The sequence below is a fragment of the Piliocolobus tephrosceles genome, chromosome 9 (genome assembly GCF_002776525.5).
Source record: "Piliocolobus tephrosceles isolate RC106 chromosome 9, ASM277652v3, whole genome shotgun sequence".
NCBI classification, from domain to species: Eukaryota; Metazoa; Chordata; class Mammalia; order Primates; family Cercopithecidae; genus Piliocolobus; species Piliocolobus tephrosceles.
Window position 1 is genome coordinate 23,292,788 of NC_045442.1, and position 19,565 is coordinate 23,312,352.

General features: G+C 38.5%; 1 protein-coding gene across 2 annotated transcripts; it reads left to right on the forward strand.

Moving 5' to 3' along the window:
- The first annotated feature begins 701 nt into the window (after positions 1 to 701).
- On the forward strand, positions 702 to 12,922 carry SMNDC1 (survival motor neuron domain containing 1). 2 transcript variants are annotated; one of them, XM_023206596.2, is made up of 7 exons: positions 716 to 910; positions 2,070 to 2,189; positions 5,207 to 5,396; positions 7,162 to 7,304; positions 8,229 to 8,390; positions 10,581 to 10,734; positions 11,683 to 12,922. In XM_023206596.2, the coding sequence occupies exons 3-7, from the start codon at positions 5,394 to 5,396 to the stop codon at positions 11,818 to 11,820; spliced, it is 600 nt and encodes a 199-aa protein (XP_023062364.1). In that variant the 5' UTR covers positions 716 to 910; positions 2,070 to 2,189; positions 5,207 to 5,393; the 3' UTR covers positions 11,821 to 12,922. The 2 variants fall into 2 exon arrangements, with proteins under 2 accessions (XP_023062363.1, XP_023062364.1); XM_023206595.1 differs by lacking the exon at positions 5,207 to 5,396 and having other exon boundaries at positions 702 to 910.
- The last annotated feature ends 6,643 nt before the right edge of the window (positions 12,923 to 19,565 follow it).

Genomic DNA, 19,565 nt, shown 5'->3' on the forward strand with positions numbered 1-19,565 from the left:
GGTATATATTATTACAAACATACACAAGGGGCATTTCTTTTTGAACACAAATGTCAGTATTCCTACCACTCTGTTTACCATTCTAGACTAACTTGGACTTTTTTCCCTATCAGGCGAGATTAACCCAACTAACTTAATTAAAATCAAGTAAGTTTTAACAAAAAAGATTTTAAAGAAATCAATATCCTCTCCAATAGGTTATTTCTGTCACGATTTAATTAGCTTTCTGTTGCTACCAAGCCTTGTATCATATAAAGTAGTGGTTCTCAGGCCGGGTGCGGTGGCTCACGCCTGTAATCCTAGCATTTTGGGACGCCCATGCGGGAGGATCGCTTGAGCCCAGGAGTTGGAGACCAGCCAGGGCAACATAAGGAGAGCCCCCACCAACACCCCCCAACCCAGCACCACCGCTCCCGAAAAGCAGTGGTTCCCAAACGTCAGCAGACATTGGTATCATCCGGTGGGCTACTTAAAACAGTCTCTGGATTCAGGAGGTCTGGGGTGGGGCTTGAGAATTTGCATTTCCAATAAATTCCAAGCCGGAACTCCAGGAAGACAAGCTACATTCCGCGCCTGGCGCAGCCCAGCTACGCCATATCCGTCCTAGGCCCCGCCTACTCTGCGTCCCTAACAGCCAGGGACAGGCTAGAGGGCGCGCAGAGTCACATGAGTCGAGCGAACTCGCGCGAGAGTTTGTATTTCTCGCGAGACTTCACCGTCTGTCTTTTCCTCCTTCCAGTGCCCGGCTTTTCTCCCCTCCCCCCATCGCCGCCGACCGAGTTCTGCCTTTTCAGACCGAGTCGTCTTGTCGCGGAGATTTTCCTTCTACTGTTGCTGCTGCCGCCACCACTACCACTGGGCTCATTTGCCCCGACCCCTTCCCGCCGCCCCGCCCCCAGCCCCACACAAGGTAACAACCCCCTCGAGTGAGAGAGTGAGGCCTGGCCGGGCCCGGATCCCTCCCGAGGTGAAGCGGAGGCCCAAGGCCGAGGAACCCGCCTCGCCGGAGACGCCCAGGCGCTGGCCCTGGAGCCCGGAGCCACGGCCGTCTCCCAGCCAGAGCTGAGCCTCGGCGGCCCGGCCGGCGCTGGCCTCCGTGCGGCGGCGGCAAACACGGCCCGCAGGGGACCGGGTCGGGTGGGGCTGGGCGCCGCGCGGCTCCGTGTGGAGCTTGCCTGTCGGAGCGCAGCGGGGCTCCGGCGGTGGTCTTGGAGCTGGCGTTTGGATTTCCAGGTCCGAATGATCGAGTTGTAGCGGGCTTTGAGGCGCTGCGTGGCGGGGAGTAGAGCAGCCTGGGTCACTGTAACTCTTGGGGGCCTTTTCAGGCTCCCAGCCTTTGGTTGGACGGGAATTTTACGAGAGAGAAGGGTCCTCGGAAACGTCGTACGTTTGCTTATAAACCATCAAAAAAGGTTAATTAGTGTCTTATTTTCAGGAAACTGAGTGAGCTGGATTTGGCGAAAGGCTCATTCCTTAGAACGCCTAAATGGGAGAGTACCTGTGCTGTTCTTTTTGCTGAAGATAATGCAGCGATAAATAGTTAAGCGACTGGGCGAAAGATTTTTGTTCTGGAGAATCACTTTTAAATACACTCTTAATTGAATAGTTGACGTAAAGTTAGTTGTTTGTGTAGTTAAGTTAAAAACATACTTGTTTGACTTTGGAAGCGTACTTTAGTGCTTAAAAATAAGTATTTGGATTGTTTTTGAAAGTTTCGACTTCTCCAGCAGAGTAGTGCTTTTTAAAAAGATAACGTTGATTATCGAGCCGAACTCGGCACCTACCCTGTGGATAGGAGTTAAAAGAAAATTAGAAATTTCTTTGTATCTGTATGCTTTTTTAAAGTATGAACTGTATCTCAAGTTTATAATCTTCGGAGGCTATTGCCTTTAAGTTTGTGGTTTAGGTGAAGTCTAAACTGAGAGTAAAGGTAATGGTGGTGAATTAAGCTGCAGTGTTAGAAGGAGTTGGAGGCAAAAACTGGTAATTCAGGCAGACAGGGAAGTTAGTTTTTTATGCCTTGATTTTTGGTTCAGTTTTCATGGTCTAACCCTTTTTATTTTCCCCAGATGTCAGAGGATTTAGCAAAGCAGCTAGCAAGCTACAAAGCTCAGCTCCAGCAAGTTGAAGCTGCATTATCTGGAAATGGAGAAAATGAAGATTTGCTAAAATTGAAGAAAGATTTACAAGTAAGTATGGGTAGGCAATTGTAGTGTTTTCTCTGGTTTTCAAATTATTACTTGAATCCCTAAGCACCCAAAGCGCCTTTTGAGGGATTACACCGCACCCTGTGATAAAGGTAAATTGTGTAGGTACCGTGGTTTGTAGAAGTAGGGTTGTTTCCCCAGTTCTCAGGTTTCTGTACATCAGAGGGAATGACATATTGTTGTTTGTTATATAAATCTTGTGTACTTACATAATTTTTAAAAACAAAAGTTGGTAGGAATTTCTAAGTCTGTCAGATTTTCAAGACGAGAGGTACATGTAACTTCACAATGAAAAATACTTTTATTTTTTAAGACCTGGAAAATGAAATTTAGTTCAAAAAGTAACAAAGATGAAGGAGAAAAATAGAACCTTAAGATTCCTTTTAATACCACAAGATTCTTTGAAAATGCGTGACTTCCCCCCCCGCCCCGAAACTTGTGGGTTATATTTTGTATTGAAAACACACTGCAAAAATGCCTAGAGAGAGACATGTGCTCTGTATAATTGTTACGTAGATGTTAGGACATAAAGCTAGGTTTTACAGTAAAGTTGTTGACACTTGTGGAAATTGAACTATGTGGTGAAAAGGAGATCTTTCTCATGTTCAGTAGATATGAAACCTTTTTTTAAAAACCTGCGCTGGGATTTCAAGACAGAGCCATCATAGTAAATACCTTTTGTTTCTCAGGACACTGGACTGATTGAGAAAAATGCCATATATAATTTGCAAATATATATGACTTTTAAGAGCATCCTTTAAATTCTGAACCTGATTTTTAAAAAGTTTCAGGGGTGTTTTAATTAGAGATTGCTTTACCAATTGAGTACTAAACTCGAATCTGTATCCTGTCTAAAAATTCTTTCCCTCCCTTTATTATTCCAGTGTCCATTAAAACTATTACTATTTTAGGGATATCACAACTGCAAACAAACTTAACTGAAATAGGGTCCAGATTTGGGATTCTAGAACTGCTTATCTGGGCATAATTAAAATGAGTTGAATACTTTCAAATTCTAGATTTAGAATAAAATTGCAGTAGTATATTTTTAAACACACACAAACCATCTGGGATAATTTCAATATGAACAAGACCCCTGTTTGATACGTGGAAGCCAGGCCTGTGGGTTTCAGGATGCCAGTCGATAAGAAAAAGATGTTTTGGGAGCATTTTCTTCCACTCCCAGGCCCTTAAGTGAAAAATAACCCAATGGTTTGCCACCTGTCCATTTGATTTGCTCACATGTTGTGAGTATACATTGAAGATGAGGCACCAGAGGTACACTGACCTCTTCTTTTCGTACACTCTGTAAAGCACTGTTTGCCCCAAAGAGAGATGCCTCGGCTACCTTTACCAACTTAAGCAGTCCTTTTTTAGGAAAATAAAACATTGAGTGCCAGTGTTTTGTATTTTGCTTCCTGGGCAGTGGGAGGAGGGGTATTTGTTGAACTGGTTGGGTTGGGGAAGTTGGGAGTGCAGTTAGAAATAGCATTATCATCAGGTCTTTTTAATATTTCTACATTAATTCATCATTAGAGTCTGGGCAGAACTGCCTTACCATGTCATGATCATCGTAGTGGAAAGGACTGTAGGGGGAAACCATTGTGATAAACATTGTAGTAAGCCCCTAAAAGGCTTGCCTGCGGGGGTTCAGTTAATAATGACCTGGAAATCATTTCTCTGTAAAGTATCCTCTTTTCTATAACCGTTTAAAACAGCACTGTCCAGTAGAACTTTCTGTGATGATGGAAATGTTCTATATCTGCTATTCAGTACCATAGCCACTAGCCACATTTGGTTGGATATTTGAAATATAGCTAGGTTTACCTAGGAGCTGAGTTTTTAATATAACTTAATTAGCCACATGTGACTACCATATTGGATGGCAAGAATTTAGAAGTGTAAGTTCTTATACTTCAGATAGTAATAACAGAATTTTTTCCTGACCAGTCTTGATCAGAGTTTCTTCCCATTTTATTCTATCATTAGAAATTTCATTTTGGTCAGTAGATAAGGTCTGTTTTGAATTGAAAACTACTCAAAAATGGAAACCATCTTTTAAGATGAGGTAATACTCTGAAAAGTATTTGGCTGTATGCTTCCACCCAGTAATTGTTGTCTCCATTGAGACTATCCTTACAGCTTCTATTTAGCTATGGGAGTTCCCCCGCTCATTCACCTCTTTTTTCCTTCTCTGCCTTCTGGGATGTATCTCGTGCTTTGGGTGTTTAATTCAGCCTGTTACATTTGGTGAGAAGTCTGTTCAGACTAATTTTGTGGCTTCCTCATATTAATATTTTTTGACCATATGGTTTCTAATTTCTTGTGTTTCTCTATAGAATTAGATCCTTATCCTGGTTATTAATTTGTTTGCCCTTTGATTTATGACAAAATACTTTTTCTGCATCTTTTCTTTTTTTTTTTGAGACGGAGTCTCGCTCTGCCACCCAGGCTGGAGTGCAGTGGCCGGATCTCAGCTCACTGCAAGCTCCGACTCCCGGGTTCACGCCATTCTCCTGCCTCAGCCTCCCGAGTAGCTGGGACTACAGGCGCCCGCCACGTCGCCCGGCTAGTTTTTTGTATTTTTAGTAGAGACGGGGTTTCGCCATGTTAGCCAGGATGGTCTCGATCTCCTGACCTCATGATCCGCCCATCTTGGCCTCCCAAAGTGCTGGGATTACAGGCTTGAGCCACCGCACCCGGCCTTCTGCATCTTTTCAATGACTTCATTTTGCCAGTAAGGTTTCTATGTTTATCTCTTTCATGTACTGTCTTTCATAGAGACTAAAGTTATTCAGCAGGCAGCAAAATAATCTACTAAAGTCCTGCCTCTCTTTTTTCACTTAAAAAAGTGGGTGTAATAAAATCCAGGCTAGCTAGCTGACTACCTCCCTGGGCAGTCTATGATAATCACAGATAGTCAATTTATTAGGCTGTTTTGCTGAATAAGCTGGTTCTAAAGGAGGCAGGGGTCAAGTCACTTGTCTCATATATTACAGTGGCTCTCTGCATCCCCGAAACGCCTTCCTTCAGTAAGCAGAGTGCTTGAGTGCACCCCCTTTGACCTGCTGATATGTAGATCACAACACCTGATGCTTCCTGGAATTGCCGATTACTGTAACTGCTGCCCATCTGTCGATGAAGGAGCAGTTTCAGAACTCAGACTTGAGGGAGGAAAAGTAATTAATGGTATGTACCTTCAAGAACCCCCTCATACATAAAATAGTTTTTCTAATACTTTGGTCCATACGCACATGTGAAGAATAGAAATTTAGAAGGTTCTTCATAGTTTGTTGGGAGGGTTATGTAAAACCATGGCAAAGTTAAAGGACATGAGGAGTAAATGCTCTGGATTTTTTCTAAAAAAAGATTTCAGCACAGGCCTCTGAATTCACTAATATGCACAGCTTTTCAGGACCCTTTTCTTTGATGAAATATATTTCTTTAACAAAGTGTATTTGGAAAATAGTTCTGTCCTAAAAGAAATAGAGTTCTAAATCTGAAACCTGCAAGTGCAGGATTCATGTCTGTGCTTAAGTTAAATGATCCTTAGGTGAATTAAGTTAAATGATCCTTAGGTGAATCTGGAAATATTTAATGATAGAGATTTGTGTAGGCTCTTGAGTCAGGCTTACTGTATTACATTCCTACCCCTACAAGTGGTTAAAAGTAAGACCAGATAATTTACTCTTCTTTTGTGTACTACTTGATCCAGTTATTTGGAAGTTTCTTTGCTTTATTTGCAAAGGACTATCTAATTAAAAAGATCTAATTAATGGCTAGTTGGCAACTAATAAAACTTAGAGATATTATTCCTACTAAATTTTTAACTCAAACCAAAGTGTTCTATTTATTTATTTATAAAACTAACCTTTCTTGAGGAGATTTAAGACTCAAATATTAGTTTTTTCAGAAATAGCCAGGAAGATTTAGAATCTTGAGAAGAGAGGTAATATTTAACTTTCTTGGCTACTGAATCAGATTTACTATTATGAAACCTCAGTGGGAACTAGAAGAAACTCAGTACATAGTTTAACTTTGTTCATTTTTCTCCCCAAATAGTATGATGTTTTAAATGCAACAATGGGTGAACAGCTACGCCAGTTCTTACATCAGATAAGATGCATAGTGTGGATCTTCAGTAAAAATGTAGATAGGTAGCAGAATCTGTCAGTTTGTGCTATTCTCAATTTTTTAGCCGTCCCTACACCAAACATCTTTGAATGAAGCCAATAAATGTAAGCCTGAAGTAGAAAAAAATATTTGCCACACAGAAAGGCATTGCCTATGTGTGTTACTTTTTTTTTCCCCCCTTTTAAATGAAGCTGTGCTGATGTGCTTAACATTAAGGTATGGAACATTTAAAATCTAACCTGGTAATTTGCTTACCCAGATAGGGTGAGTTTTACAATAATTGAATAGGAAGACCACTGGTTTCTTTTACCTAAGCTTGTAGTATTTTAGTTGAGATATGTATAAGTAGGAACATTTTTGTTACTAATAAAGCTGCTTAAACTGTTTTGGGATTGTTTGGCAGTTAATACTGCTGAGTAATGCCCTATAAAACAGTACAGTTGCATAAAATATGTTACAATAAGAATATCTGATTCAGTCCCTCATACTTGACTTTCTCATCTTTAGAGAGATCTATTCAGCTAAAATAGGCACTTAGAAATAATGCATGGTATAAGCTCAAGTCTTACATTTTTATTAGTATTTGTGGTTAAGTTGAAAGGCAACTATATGGGCTTAAATCACAGCTCTACCACTTGTAGAAAATACTGTATCTCAGTTTCTACACGGTGGTAATCCCAGTACTTGCTTAATAGTGTTATGAACTGCAAATGAAATATATGTAGAGTACTTAGTGTACAGTATGAAAGCTGTCATCAAAAACAAAGTTGACAATGAGAATTACAAAAATAATGTTGTGGTTTTTGTTTTTCTTTTTTAGGAAGTTATAGAACTAACCAAAGACCTTCTGTCAACTCAACCTTCTGAGACGCTTGCAAGTTCAGACAGTTTTGCTTCTACTCAACCTACTCATTCATGGAAAGTAGGAGACAAGTGTATGGCAATCTGGAGTGAAGATGGACAGTAAGTGTAGAAAAAAAAACCCTAACTGTAACATGAAATAATAAAATACAATGGTAAGAAGTTTTTATTCAGTTTTAACTACCCTATTTTAATCTTTACTTCTATTAGGCAGTATGATTTATAGAGCCAATTTGATTCTTGGGTGGTTGCCATTAATACAGTTTAGTTTTAGCTTTAGATTAAGTTTTGGGGATACGAATGACTTGGATTCTAGAGGAAGGAAAAACGGGACAGTGAATGGGTGTTTTCTAAAATAATCTGAATTCTTTTCTCCTCAAATTGAAAATTGAGTTGAACGGCTGGTTTTTCTGAGAATTCTGTGAAGAGCATACACTGAAATCATTCCTGTAAGAAATATGTTTTTGCTGGGTGTGGTGGCTCATGCCTGTAATCCCAGCACTTTGGGAGGCTGAGGTGGGCAGATCGCTTGAGGTCAGGAGTTAGGGAGCTACCTGACCAACATGGTGAAACCCCATCTCTACTAAAAATACAAAAATCAGCCAGGTGTGGTGGTGTGTGCCTGTAATCCCAGCTACTTGGGAGGCTGAGGCATGAGAATTGTTTGAACCTGGGAGGCGGAGGTTGAAGTGAGCCGAGATTGCACTACTGCACTCCAGTCTGGGTGACAGTGAGTCTGTCGCAAAAAAGAAAAGAAACCTCTTTTCTCAAAGACATTAAAGCACATTGGGTAGATACGTGCAAGAGACTTTCCCAGCAATATTTTGATTAGGCTGTCTTTTTTTTTTTTTTTGATAAAATACAACTAACTTCAACCACTCTTTTGTATTCTCTTTGCTAAAACAACCATTTGGTTATAGAAGTTTCATTATAGACACATGTAATAATTGTATCACTACAGTATAAGTCTTGTAGGCTGAGTACTAAACCTTTACTCACCTGCTTACAGCCATGATATCTTTACAGGTGTTACGAAGCGGAGATTGAAGAGATAGATGAAGAAAATGGCACCGCTGCAATCACCTTTGCTGGTTATGGCAATGCTGAAGTGACTCCACTGTTGAACCTCAAGCCTGTAGAAGAAGGAAGGAAAGCAAAGGAGGACAGTGGCAACAAACCCATGTCAAAGTAAGTGGCTTTGATTTTTCCATTTTAGGTGTAATCTTCCCCATTTGGATACTTGAAGTAGTCTGCAGAGAGAATCTATGCATAAGAAAGTTATAATACTGTTTTACTATTGTTTTGAAGATTAGCAACAAAGGGTCAATATTGTCTGTATAAATGTGCCTAAGTAAAGTGAAGATAATTTTGATTCCCATTTAGGCATTCAGTAAATATTAAGAAGATACTATGTACAATGAACATCTTCCCAGCATATTTTATAAGCCAGGTGCTGGGGCTACACCACAGGAGACCACCTCGGCTGAGTTTATATTTAGAGAAGAAAACTCATCATTAATGAAGTGCTTTAATAATAGAGTGTAAACATTACAAAGGGGCTATAACAGGTATTGTAAGGGAACAAGAGGTACTCAGCCTACACTTCTATTAGGGCAGATTTCTTTGAGAAAACGACATCTAAACTGAGATTTGAAAAGAATAAGAGAGAACCAAGTACAAAGAAAGCTACAAGATGATAGGACTTTGATCTGGGATTGAATTCTTTGTTATTAATGAGCACTATGACCTTGGATAAGCTGTTTAACTCTGTTTCCTCGTCTGTAAGATAGGGGCCGTACGTACATTATTGGGTGTGAGGATTCAAATGATAAGTGTTAGTAAAGCTTGTAACAGTTCTTTACATGTAGTAGTAAGAGCTTAGTAAGTTTTTTTTAAAGAGGGGGTGAGCACATAAAAGTAACAAATCCCAGTGGTAGAAACTTGGGACTTGGAAAGTGGGTGGTCTGAGAAGAGATTAGAGAGGTAAAGTCCAGAACATAAAGAGCTTTAAGCCACTGATAACATTTTAAGTAGAGGGGATATGATGTGATCACATTTGAGCTTTAGAATGATCACTGTCAGTAGGGAGAGGCAACTACTGCTGTGATCCAGGTATAAGATGATGGCCTGAACCCAGGGAGTAGCAGTGGGAATGGGGAACTATGCAGTTTTGAAAAGTAAGAGGCAGAATTAACAATATTTTGGTGAACTTCTGCGTATTTGCCACAACTTAGTCTTTTGATTTGTCAGGAGTTTTCAAAACTTAAGTTGCTACATATTTATATTGGAATATGCAAAAATTATATATTAACGTAAGCATCCCAATAAAATCCAATTCTAGAACAATTGTGTGTGTGTGTGTATATATATTTATGTCTTTGTCATCTGTGTAAAAAGCCATAGCTTCATGGTGGTAATATGGTACCAGGGAGTCTAGATAATGCCCCTCTTAAAGATCTTTTTTTTAATCCTTTTGATGAGAAGTCAGTGTTAACTGAGCAGAAATTATTGGGGATTTTAGGCTCTGATCCTATTTAGAATCTTACTTAGAATGTTTTTGAAACCCCCAGGTGTTTTGTTTTGCTGAGAATTGTTAGCTATGATTTCCCTTTGTGCTGCTGCATTCTTCCAATGTAGGTAAAATATTTTATCTGCACTGAATCTCTTCATACATTTTTTCTAAATGCCATACTTGTTAACTGTGTCTATTTGGAAGTAGATGAAGGCTTAGATACCCATTAATACTGAAACTCAACTTATTCCTAAAACTGGCAACAGCTATACAGAAGTAAAATAGAAAGTCATAGTTGAGGCTGGGCACAGTGGCTCATGCCTGTAATCCCAACACTTTGGGAGGCCAAGGCAGGTGGATCACTTGAGGCCAGGAGTTCAAGACCATCCTGGCTAACATGGCAAAAAACCATCTCTACTAAAAATACAAAAGTTAGCTGGACGTGATGGCATATGCCTATAGTCCCAGCTACTAGGGAGGGTGAGGCACAAGAATCTCTCGAACCCAGGAGGTGAAGGTTGCAATGAGCCAAGAGTGCCACTGTACTCCAACTCCAGTCTGGGTGACAGAACAAGACTGTCGCAAAATAAAAAAGTTAAAAAATCATAGTTGGAATGTTTATATGGGTAAATAGATTACACTTATGTTTGAAAGCTCCCAAGGATGCTATTAAAAAAAAAAAACAAACCTGCTTAGTAATTCTGGGTGATTGGTACTGATTTTAATGAGTTAGTACTTCTTATTCATAGACCATTGTATATGTTTATTTGATTTTTTTATTTTCCCCGGCACTGCCGGTGTCTTCAAGGAAGTCATTCTTGTATAATAATTCTTAACAGTTGACATTTAACTTTTTTTTCATGCAGAAAAGAAATGATTGCCCAGCAGCGTGAATATAAAAAGAAGAAGGCTTTGAAAAAAGCTCAGAGAATAAAAGAACTTGAGCAGGAAAGAGAGGACCAGAAAGTGAAATGGCAACAATTCAACAACAGAGCCTATTCCAAAAACAAAAAAGGCCAGGTTGGTAAATCTTTTTATGACACCTTGTAAATTTGAGAAATGTAACTGTTATTAACTTTAAACTGAAAAGAGAAGTATGTAGATTTTTTTAAAGTATGATTAACTCAGATTTTGCATTCAGAATCCTTGTTGATGCTCAATTTAGCTTATTGAAAAATGTTAGCCATCGTCTCTGCATAAAAATATTACAAATGAGAGAATTTATATCAGGAATTACAAAAGGTCTATGTTCTTTTCCTTTAATAAACTAATATTTGAAAAAATGGTTGCTACTTAGAGGCAGTGTGCTTAACTCTACCTGCTTTGTTAACATGCCTTCATGCTGGGCATTACTGGTAGACTTTATTTAAAAGTGCATTCAGTTTCCCTTGATACACTTATCTTTCTAAGTGTGTGTCGGGTAGAAAAAAACTGTAGCATTCATATAGGAAGTTGAGAATAAGGATAGTCTGACTTTCACCCATGTATTACTCGTCACTCCCATCAAGGTAGCCCTTCCATTGATGGACATGGCTTCTGGAAAGAAGTGCTTCCTTTTCATAAAGATGTTTATTTTGTGACAAATAAAGGCCAAGGGACTTCACAATTTAGGTATCATAACAGGCCCCACAGTAAATCACAACACTCAGAGCTTGAATCATGCTAAAATGGCTCGCTCACAGCTGAAGTTAGGATTTGAGTTTGCAAAACTAAAATTTTGAGGTATCAGAAGGCAAGTGTTAGAGTATTAGTAAGTGTCTAATGATATTTTCCTCAACTTAGAAGTTAAGAGTAAATGGCTTCCAGCATGGGACCACTTCTGTACCCATTTTTTAACACTAAACAAAGGCAATATGCTTTTCTTCTTTTAAACATTGAAACCAGAATATATTTTAATATTACTTAAAATTTGAAATTTTTTATTTTTTCCAATGCTGATAGGAATGGTTTCTGTTTTCTTTCGCCTAGGTAAAGAGGAGTATTTTTGCTTCACCTGAGAGTGTGACTGGCAAAGTTGGAGTAGGAACTTGTGGAATTGCTGATAAACCTATGACACAATATCAAGATACCTCTAAATACAATGTCAGGCATTTGATGCCTCAATAATCAGAAAAACTGTTGGATTTCATCTCTGCAGGGCTTTACATTTACCTTTTTATCCTTATATTTTTCTAAAGGTAAATTATTTGTTAGATGAGTAAGCAAGATACCATTGTCGTCATTGGTTGACTTCAGTAGAATGAAACGTGAAGAAATTGCATTTGATAACTGCTATTTGTTTAACTTTTCTCATTATCAGTACCACGGTTCCCTCAAAGTTTGTTGAATAAAGCAACTTTTGTAGATGCTGTTTCATACAGCACTTAGATGAATTATTGATCTTCCTAGTATCAGGCGCCTACTTAACATATGGTATGTACTTTTTGTAAGTTGTAACTTGAAATTTTCAGATGCTTTGAACTTGACACATACTCTGGCAATTCATTGGAACACCAAGGCAAAAACACCAACCTGCTAAAGAGATCCTTTCATTTTTCTTATTTTCAACTTTAAAACTTAGCTGTCGTTCAGTTAAGCCTAAAGATAGGTTAATTTGTAAATGGCAAAGTTTGTTTTGAGGTTTTTCCTCAAAAACTTGTTTCCTAGGCCTATTAGGCCATCTCTAAAATTGATCTGTTTTATTTTTATGTACTCTTAGTTCTGTGTAAGAAACCTTAGGATGAGCTCCCTTTTCTAAGGTGTTTTTGTTTTTTGTATGTTTGCTTTTTTCCTGTTTTTTGTTTTTTTCATTTACGGCAGTGGTACCATGTTTTGGATGTGTAATGTTTATATGGGAGAACAAAAAGCTGATGTATAGCCCTGTATACAGTGTAGATACTATTTTTGTAAAAACACAAGGCTAAATTAATGAACAAGAGTACTGAATGTTTCATCATTAAAATTTTCTTGTATTTCTTGTGCATTAATCTGACCATAATTTCCCTGTATATTATGTTCATTTAGCTGTTTGTAATTTTTGTTAATTAGATCAGGTTGTCTGCATTTGTTGGTATAAATGAACATCACAGTTATCCTGAGTTGAGTTTAAGCCAAATACATGCATAGAAAAGGGTCTTCCTATTAATGGAAGAAGGTAATTTTTAGGATGTGTATTATTTCAGTTTTGTATGTTTAACTTTTATTAAATAAAGTGTTTTTAAAATCTCCAGGGTGTGTGAACAAAAGGGTAAGCTCTTTAGCTGTCAGCACTTATAGTGATTAAACCTCCAAGTACTTGCACACAGCATTGCCATGGAGGAGAATATTGAGTGTGAGAGAAAGGTTTCAGTAAATCCTTAAGTATTCCTTCCATTAGAAGAAATTGGATCTTAAAGGGCCAACTAGGCATGTGTTTATAGGATGTCCTCATTTTAATGGGTGTTTGTAGATTTTTGGTGGAAGGGGAAAATAAGTTTTTATTTCGTGAATTTTAATTTTTTTAATAAATTGAAACTTAGGACAGTGGTAGGTAGAATTCTTCATCTCTCCCTTCCACCCCCTACCCCTCTCAACCCAGGAGGGTCACTTTTTCTTCATATAATTCGTGGCCACAGGGTAGGACACAAAGGACAGAAAGGCACAAATTGCAGTAGAAAAAGGGCTCTTTGAAGCCTGTAAACTTCTAAATAAAATAAAGTTTCTTATTGTAACATCTTAAGAGTGGCTTTGATGGACTGCAAGAGAATCCTTTGAATTAAAAAGCAATGGGAAGAAATTTGGTGTCATTGTGTGACCCCAGAAAATGGTTGTTGAGATTACCTTGGTGGTGTTAGAATAGTAATTCACCTGATGTTTGTGTAGGCAGGACTGTTAACAGTCCTGTCCCTCTTTTGACCCTGGGGGCCTTAGTTTTCCCAGAGGACTTTGCGGTAGGAGAGAGAAAAGGAATAAAAGTGACCTTATCAAAAAAAAAAAAAAAATCCATTTTGAAAATAGACCTTTAGAATGAAATCAGCAACCATTGTGTCAAAGATCTAGATGTGGCCCTTTGGAAAATCCTCGTGTCAGGATGATGTTTGTGTCTGAACTAAGGCAGGACTCCTGGGGAGAATACCTGTCACAGTGTGATACTGAATTTGAGAAGACGCTCAATGACAAGCATGATACCAACAGTATTTTACAATTGAAGGTGGTTAAGCTCTCTATTCTAAAACGAAATACAAACATTGACCTTAAAAAGCTTTGTTAGAAAATTTAATGTAGAGTTTTCCCCATTAAGAAAGGAGACTTGAAGCTTTGAAACTGTGACAGACTGAAATGTTAAATATTGAGTTACGGGCACCTAAGTAGAAATGGTTGCATGTAACTTACCAAAGCTTGACATTTGACTGTTACCATTTCAAGGAAAGAACAGTCCTAATCTCCCGGAAATTAATAACCAAAATGTTTAGTTTTAGTAGTAATCACAGGTAACAAGTGCTATTTTAATTAACATGTAGGGAGGCCACAGAGCATATTGGAAAACAGCAAGGACTCTAGAACCAGACGATTGTTTATTACCATTTATTACCTGTGTATTCCTCTGACTCATTTTTCTCAGCTGTAGAAGGGAAAAATCTGTTTCAGTTTTAAGGATTGAGTTCAAATGTGAAAATAGCTTAAGAGTGTCTGGCTTAAGCACTATAGAAGTGTCTGCTATTACTCTGCAGAGTGGCAATGGTGAATTATCTGGTATTTTTTCTGTAACTTCAACAGCAATCCACATTACAATGGATACCAATACCCATTGTTTATGATTTGAGGCATCCAATTATAACCATTATTGAACTATTACCAAATTACCAAGGTTGTAAGATATATTTAGTGTTCCTAGTTAAATGTTTGAACTAATTTGTATACTAGGGCATGTTTCTTAATGGGAAGGGGGTGAAGGTTATAATAAAAGTCACCCCTAATGCTTGTTTAAAATTAAAGAGGAATTTGTGGGCCTGGGACCAACCTTAGACTTATCCAGGCCAATGTCTGTCTGACGAACACCACAGGTGATCCTGATGTGCAACCCCGTCTGAGAACTGTTTTGTTAACTATAAAGATTTGACTTTTGAAATGAAGAAAAATTACCTTTTAGCCTAATCATGAAGACTAGGCATCAAACCAAAACAAGATGCATCAGTTATTGTAGCAACACATTTTTTTTTTTTTTTTGAGACAGAGTCTCGCTCTGTTGCCCAGGCTGGAGTGCAGTGGCCGGATCTCAGCTCACTGCAAGCTCCGCCTCCCGGGTTTACGCCATTCTCCTGCCTCAGCCTCCCGAGTAGCTGGGACTACAGGCGCCCGCCACCTCGCCCGGCTAGTTTTTTGTATTTTTTAGTAGAGACGGGGTTTCACGGTGTTAGCCAGGATGGTCTCCATCTCCTGACCTCGTGATCCACCCGTCTCGGCCTCCCAAAGTGCTGGGATTACAGGCTTGAGCCACCACGCCCGGCCAACAACACATTTTTTTTTAAAAAATTGCTTGTTGTCACATTGAAGGGTGTGTATGTTTCCGGTATGCAATTCTAATGCTGAATGTCTGCCTTAAAAAAGCAAAGGAGACCATCAGGTTAGCATAAAGGGAAATTGTAGTTTTGTGACTCTCGTATGTCTGTAGATTATAATTTTATAATTACAATTTTTATAAGATAAAAACTACTGGTTGTAAATTCAACCAAAAAAAAAACATTTAAAGCTTTGATACAGCTTTTTGCTTTAACTTGGGTAGTAATTGAAATATAAAGGAAGAAAATCTATTAAAACCAATGAGGTTTTATATTTGTTAAAATCGATTCAATAAATATCAGCTGAATTAATCAATTAGTATAAATGGCAATTTACAAGTTCAACAGTAAATGTAAACATTCTTTGTATCTAGGATTTTTGAGTTGCAAGTTAAACTGAATTTTTACTGCAGTGGAGAGGAAGAGCATAGCAGGCAAAATAACAGGTAATATTGTATTTTAAACAGAAAAACCCAAGTAATTGGCGCCCTTTACCCGATCGTTTAAAAGGCCTATATATGTGTATAGTTAGGTTCTTAAGAAACACCTTAAGAGGTTCAGAAATCAATTTTATAGTTGGAACATTTTAATAATTTGTTTTGGCCTAGCCAAACATAAGTAAAACAAAACAAAATGGTGTTAGATTTCTGTGAGGTGTTTTAATTGCCTTTTAACTTACGCATATAAAGGTTGTTCTTTTGTGGCCTTGATTGGGGTAAAGCAGAACTGAGAATAGGGGTTTGTGGTAGTTGACAGCCGAACTAGCTAAACACACGAAGTTTTGGATATTTAATTAATCTTTCAGTTCCCAGGCAATAAAAACTGGAAACTTAGTTCCACCACACACCTTACCAGTTATTTAAAACAAAACCAGTATAGTCACTGGAATTATTTACACTGTAACTGTTTCTCCACTTAAGTCTTTTTTTTTAAGAATACAGCTGAAAGAGCCATGGTGATACTCACTAGGACAGAAAGTTGGCATTTTGTTTGAAGAGCTACTTTCTCAACTTGGGGCTGAAAGTTAAGGTGGTGTTGGTTTTGCTGGCTCAGCGTTTCCCTTTCTTGGTAAAACTGATGTGCTTTTGTTTTTTCCCCTTTCAAGCCCTGTACTTACTTTAGCAAGATGCAGTGAATTTCTGACCAGAGAAACAAAAGAATTCAGGCTTGGAGGAAACACTTGACTCCATATCCTGGGAAACTAGAGTTGAAGCCTGAGATCTGAAGCTAGGCTAGTAATCACTTTAATAGATGGTAACTGTCCAAATGTTCATTGCTCAGAAGTAGCAGGAAGGAGTAAGTATCCCTTTTATTCTTTTGCCTGGAGTTTTTCCCTCCAAAGTCACCCTCAGGTTTAGTTGACCTAGGTTTCTAAGTGTGATGAAGCTAGTAATTTAGAAATGACTGATGATCTTAAATTTATACTCTTCTTATAATTTTAGAGGTACTTTTATAGGTTTTGTTATATTTTTACAGTGCTATTCTGTGCCCTGGTATGAGCATCTAAAATAAGTATCTCAATTATTACTCTACCAATAAAGATTTTTAAAGCATTCCCCATGGCAAAGAGCTATGAGCTTGAGGATATGGAAAAAAATTCCAAAACTACAGTAAGGTAGTTGGCAGTATCTTAAAAGAACTTCATTTAAAGCCATTTTCTCTAATTTATGACTATACAAAGGTAAAACAGAACAGGAAGTGATCAGCCAGTACATTTATTTTGAACTACGCTGCCTATTTAAAACAATCTGACATATTCCACAAGAAAACCAGTTTCCTATTAGATCTGATACATAGGAAAGGAGATAGCTGCTGTTTCTCTTTCTTGGCAAAGTCAACACTAAATATTAACCTAGGGCACATTATTATCAGTGTACAATATGTTCAACTTGAGGTTAGTCTTTTTTTTTTTTTAGAAAGACCAAATAATCGCTAAAACTGATGCTACATTATATAAAGCCTTCATTTAAGAAATTCTGTAGGAGGCCGGGTGCGCTGGCTCACACCTGTAATCTCAGCACTTTGGGAGGCCAAGGTGGGCAGAACACATAAGGCCAGGAGTTTGAGACCAGCCTGGCCAACATGGTGAAATGCCCTCTCTACTAAAAAATACAATAATTAGCCGGGTGTGGTGCCACATGCCATAGTCCCAGCTACTCAGGAGGCTGAGGCAGGAGAATCGCTTGAACCCAAGAGGTAGAGGTTGCAGTGAGCCGAGGTTGCACCACTGCACTACAGCCTGCATGACAGAAATTCTATAGGAAATAACAAATGACTACTTTATTAAAGTATTGCCTACCATGGAATTTTGCTTAAGTGAACCAATATTTAGAAAGTCTTTTTCTGCAAGATCTAGAGTCAGAGTAAAATTCAGGATTAAGGATGCGTTAGAAGGTTGCATTCAACAGAGAAACTAGAGAAACACACACCTTTTAATTTCCTACATCTTCCTAGATGGCAGTCGGGGAGTGGGATGGTAAGTTCAACCTTTCAAGATAGAGGTAGTACTTATAATAGCTTTTCAGGAGGAAAAAGATTCCATGAAGAAATTAAGTAATAACCAGGGTCAGCAAATGTTGGAACTGGGATTAAAGTGTAATTAAAACACTTGCTTTTCCCACATTTTACTGTTTTGGGTTAACTGTTGGGAACCTGATTTTGGTCAAGAACTTTGCCTCAATAATTCTCACTGCCTCTTAAAATTCCTTTGTAACGCTAAAAGTAGTCATTGTCGGGGAGATTAGAAAGGCATTTCTATAGGAGTTTTCATACCTATTCTAACCAGAAACTTGAGTTGCCATGACTTCAGAATCCTCTAGTCATAATGCACTATAGGTTTTACCTGTACCTCTTTGAGACAGCGTCTCACTCTGTTGCCCAGGCTGGACTGCAGTGGCTCAATCTCAGCTCTCTGCAATCTCCGCCTCCCGGATTCAAGTGATTCTCCTGCCTCAGCCTCCTGAGTAGCTGGGACTATAGGCGCATGCCACCACGCTCAGCTAATTTTTCGTAGGTTTTTTTTTAGTGGGCAATGCAATTTCATCATGTTGGCCAGGGTGGTTTCAAACTCCTGAACTCAAGTGATCTGCCCACCTCTGCCTTCCAAAGTGCTGGGATTACAGGTGTGAGCCATTGCATCTGGCCTACCTGTACCTTTTAACATAAATGTCACTCAGGTGTTTTATAAATAGGGTACCCTAAATAAGGTTAGTGAAAACTAAGGTTAGTGGAACTTCCAGACTTGTTTGCAATTTGAATAATAGTGTAGCTAAAGGGATGCTCCCAAGTTATTTAGAGAACAGATCATGACAATGGCTTTGTGTCCTACCTGAAGCAGTTAAGATCATTATTAGTATGGCACATTAAACCACATGCAGTTAGGTTATACGGAGTTATCAGTCAGGCTCCTGTTGAAATTACAGAACAGGAATGGCAATTATAATTCAAACTGCTATTTGATTTGGCATTGATACTAATTTGGTAACAAAATAGACATTTAGGAGATAGTTAACTCTTTAGGTGTGGATACCTATTCATGTTTTTGCCTTCATAAAGAAGGATGGTACAAAAAGAACTCGGGTATTCTTCGTTCACAGTTTTTATTTCTTCCAATTAACTTTTGTGTCTTCAAAGTTGGTTTGTCTTTTAAAAAATTAATACTTCTTACTCATCATACAATCTACACCACCCCAAAGAAAACAAACCCGGGGAAGGAATAATTTAGGGGGCAGTTAAAATGTGCACTATAGGTTTATAACAAATGCTTTCCAGCCCATAATCCTGTACATATACAACAAAATGGCAGCACCTCAAGTTCATCTGAATGAAGGCCCAAATAATGCCCTAGGGCAAATAATGCAAGCGAAGGCCATGAGAATAATAAAACAGAAGCTTAGTCACTGGCTTCATTCCATTTCCATGGTAGCACACTCTTCAAACTGTCTCACACTTGGTCAAGAGTAAGCACATATAGAGGCAACATCTTCACTCAGCCAGTAGTAATTATAAGTGAAAGCAGAAATAATTTACCTGGGCCACAAAAATGAATTGTTTTGTCATGTTTTTCATTAAGTCCCTAGCACCTGAAACGTAGCAAATTCTGATACTGGGCTTCTAAAGGCATGCAGTTTTTCACTCACATCTACTTCAAAGAATTTCTTCCACTCAAACATAGCACAATCAGGGAAAAACTTCCAGAGGCACAGGAAGAGCACAAGAACAAGTATATGTTGAGGCGTAACATATGACCAAGATGGTACACTATATATAGAAGCAGTGAATGCTGTTAAAGTGCCACTTACAAAGGGAGAGTCTAACATTAACACACAACTCAAC